Source organism: Coptis chinensis, chromosome 2, assembly GCF_015680905.1.
Source record: "Coptis chinensis isolate HL-2020 chromosome 2, ASM1568090v1, whole genome shotgun sequence".
NCBI lineage: Eukaryota > Viridiplantae > Streptophyta > Magnoliopsida > Ranunculales > Ranunculaceae > Coptis > Coptis chinensis.
This window is the reverse complement of record NC_141457.1, coordinates 3,649,693-3,652,598: the sequence shown is the minus strand read 5'-3', so window position 1 is coordinate 3,652,598 and position 2,906 is coordinate 3,649,693. Positions and strand designations below refer to the sequence as shown.

General features: G+C 28.7%; 1 protein-coding gene across 1 annotated transcript; it reads right to left on the bottom strand.

The window, feature by feature from the left end:
* Positions 1 to 354: 354 nt before the first annotated feature.
* LOC147514410 (uncharacterized) lies at positions 355 to 2,380 on the bottom strand. Its single transcript, XM_086592581.1, has 10 exons — positions 2,128 to 2,380; positions 1,945 to 2,044; positions 1,721 to 1,845; positions 1,556 to 1,634; positions 1,352 to 1,475; positions 1,213 to 1,277; positions 932 to 1,052; positions 704 to 853; positions 520 to 609; positions 355 to 432 (listed from the first exon to the last, which is right to left on the bottom strand). The coding sequence occupies exons 1-10, from the start codon at positions 2,378 to 2,380 to the stop codon at positions 355 to 357; spliced, it is 1,185 nt and encodes a 394-aa protein (XP_086448707.1).
* Between the last annotated feature and the right edge of the window lie 526 nt (positions 2,381 to 2,906).

Sequence of the window (2,906 nt, the reverse complement as noted above, 5' to 3'; positions counted from 1 at the left end):
ACAATCCGAATCGGAAAAAAAAAAATTTAAAAAAAAAAAATCTAACAATCAAATATACTAATCCATTGTTTCGGACTTCCTAATTAATGCAAATTGCTGAATATCACTCCTCAAGCTCATCTTTCAAAACAATTAAATCAGAAAAAATAATTATTTAACTCAGAAATGGATTATAGCACTATAATGAAATAAATTCAATCATGTACTTTGTTTACCTTAAATTTCAAGCTTTTGCAAGCTTTTTTTTTTTTTTGGTGTTTCTTCTGGAGGTTCTGTTTTAATGGTCTTTTTAGTCTTCCATTCCTAAATGTTGCACACAATATTGTTAATTTTTTTGGGTAATTTTAATGAAAGTTAGAAATTTACTTTTCTAATGAATGGATTTACCTTTTTTATTGAATCAGTTGGTGTGAATTGATCTGAATTTGATTCCTGCATTAATAGATGTAAAACCCAAAAAATTTAAAAGTGGTATAATAATTGTTTTGTGTAAGATATGGTAGTTAAGTTGAATAATACCTTTTCTGTGAGATCTATAATTTGTGATGGTGTCATAGTAGTTTTCTCAGGGGTTGATAGCTCCAAAGATGTTTGGCTTGATTCTGATTTCTGTTAAATAAATAAAAGAAATTAAACAATATATAATAATAAAATAGCATGTATCAGATGATATTAAACAAACATTATAAATAGGTTTACATACTTCTTCTTGATCAATGCTTTCAGGAACGACATATAAAATAGTGAATGCCTTTGTGCTGTAGTTGTTGTTGTTGTTTGATTCCTTTATACGGAAAACAAACTCCTTCCCGACAGGACTTTGCAATATTTTATTCATCATATCTTTGTCATCCTTTACAAAGTAAAATTAAAAGATAATTTTTCTTTGAAATTGACTTTAGTATAATTGGCTGAATAAGAAATACAATACCTCTTCTCCAATTTTGTAGAGTTCATTTTCTGAATATTTGAGCATTATTTTTGCTATATTTCCAAATGCAACTGCATTGACAAATGTTGATTTGTCTGAAATCACAATGTTGACCTTGTACCTGTTGTGTGAATGTATTAAATTAATGTATATATATAAGAAAAAAACAATTTAAATGATACCTTTTGAGAATTTCTGGAAATTTTTTGCATCTTTTGCACCAAAATTTATTGTTGATTTCATCGAGTCCACTGACACATTTTTTGCACGCTTTGTAGTACCACAGTGATTTGACGTTGTCATCATAGACTCTGGAAACCATTGCTTTGCACATGTATGATTTCTCCTGTTGACAAATAAAATTAATTCATTTAGATTGTTTTCTAATTTCATTTTTTAAGTAAAATAGGTAGTTCTTACCTTTACAGTGTTATCCAAATCCATTATTTCTGCCAAGGTTTGAAACTCATCTTCTTTTTTTATTTGGATTGAATTTATATTTCCTTCATGCACTTCTGCTGCTTCCGTCTTGATTTCCGGGGCTCTGCATGTTAAATGATTAAAATAAGGTGTAAACGTTGTTGTCTATCTATACATTAAAAAAAAAAATTAAATAAATCTTACCTTTCTATAATGGATTCCACTTCTGGAATTTCAAGATTTGTATATATCTTGGTAGCGAATGTTGACTGGAGATAATAACCTGGCCGGGTTTAAATATTAGATGGTATTGTAACTTATTTTGATAAACAAATCCAAAATTATTTATATGTATAAAGAAGTAATTACTCTTAAATCTTTTAACAGAAGTGGACGTCACTATCAAGACATATACTTTGTCTGGTGAACGGTCAAAATCATGTGGAATTTGATCCATAGTACGGCCCCACAAAGTAATTTTCATTGTTCTATATCTGCATTTAAGACAGAAAAATTCATTTAACACAAAAAAAAATGAGTCAATGGGTATTAAAGTTTTTTATATAGAAGATTTAATTCAAAAATATTCATACCTCTCATCTGCAAGTATAATGTCACGCCTTTGTCTTGTAATACCGCCTCTGATAATTGACGTTTTTTTTGGTTTGACATTGAGTAGCATTCTGACAACAGCTGCAATATAACAAAATAAGTTATTGTTTGTTTTGTTATTTTAACAAAAAAATAACATTTATTTTCACAGTTTGGAAGTATACCTGTGAGTACCATATTGTCTTCTCTTAAATGAATGTCTTCGAAAGGTGTGAATAAGAACATGTTTCTTGGTATTTGAACACCTTGCTTGTTGGTTTCCTTGATTATTGTTTTATCATTGAACTCAAGTTTGAAGTCATGATTTGCAGTACGAAAACCTCTGTCACTTTTAATAACTGTGAAATTTTCCAAAACTATTACCGTGTCTTCTTCAAGATGGTTATTGAATGTTTTTGTTAAGTTTAACGGATACATGGCTTGGATTTCATGTCCATGTGATATTAAATGGTAATTAGCATTATTAATTTTCTTTTATTAAAGAGTGTTTGAATCACATGAAGAAAGTAAATAGCTTACTTGTTCATCTATCAATAGAACATCTTTACTTTTGATAGCAAGATTTGATGCATAAAGATCGTCCCACTTACGTACGACTCTGACTTGTAGCTTCCATGGAGTATCTAAATTTGTGATGTTGATGTTGCTTATTGCATGATATTTGTTAGTCATGTTGTTAAGCTGCAAAAAAATATGTGAAGAAAAGAAATATAATTCTTAAATTTGTTTTTTATGAAAATGTGAATTAAAAAATAAGTAAAAGTTGCAAAATTTTACCTTGATAGCAGTAAAGGTCGATGGAGCCTAGTTTTTTACAATCATATGGATATTTATAACTTTAACATATGAGTAGAATTTGACTTTTAGGTGAATTCTTTTTATGGGAGTCCTTGTTTGTCAAAATTCTTGTTAAGATAGAAATTAAGAGTTTTTGATCGACTTT

Coding starts and splice junctions, on each gene's coding strand:
- LOC147514410 (XM_086592581.1), bottom strand. CDS start 2,380: ATGTATCCGTTAAACTTAACAAAAACATTCAATAACCATCTTGAAGAA. Junction 1,476..1,555: donor GTGGAATCCATTATAGAAAG/GTAAGATTTATT, acceptor TTTAACATGCAG/AGCCCCGGAAATCAAGACGG. Junction 1,278..1,351: donor ATTTGGATAACACTGTAAAG/GTAAGAACTACC, acceptor ATTTGTCAACAG/GAGAAATCATACATGTGCAA.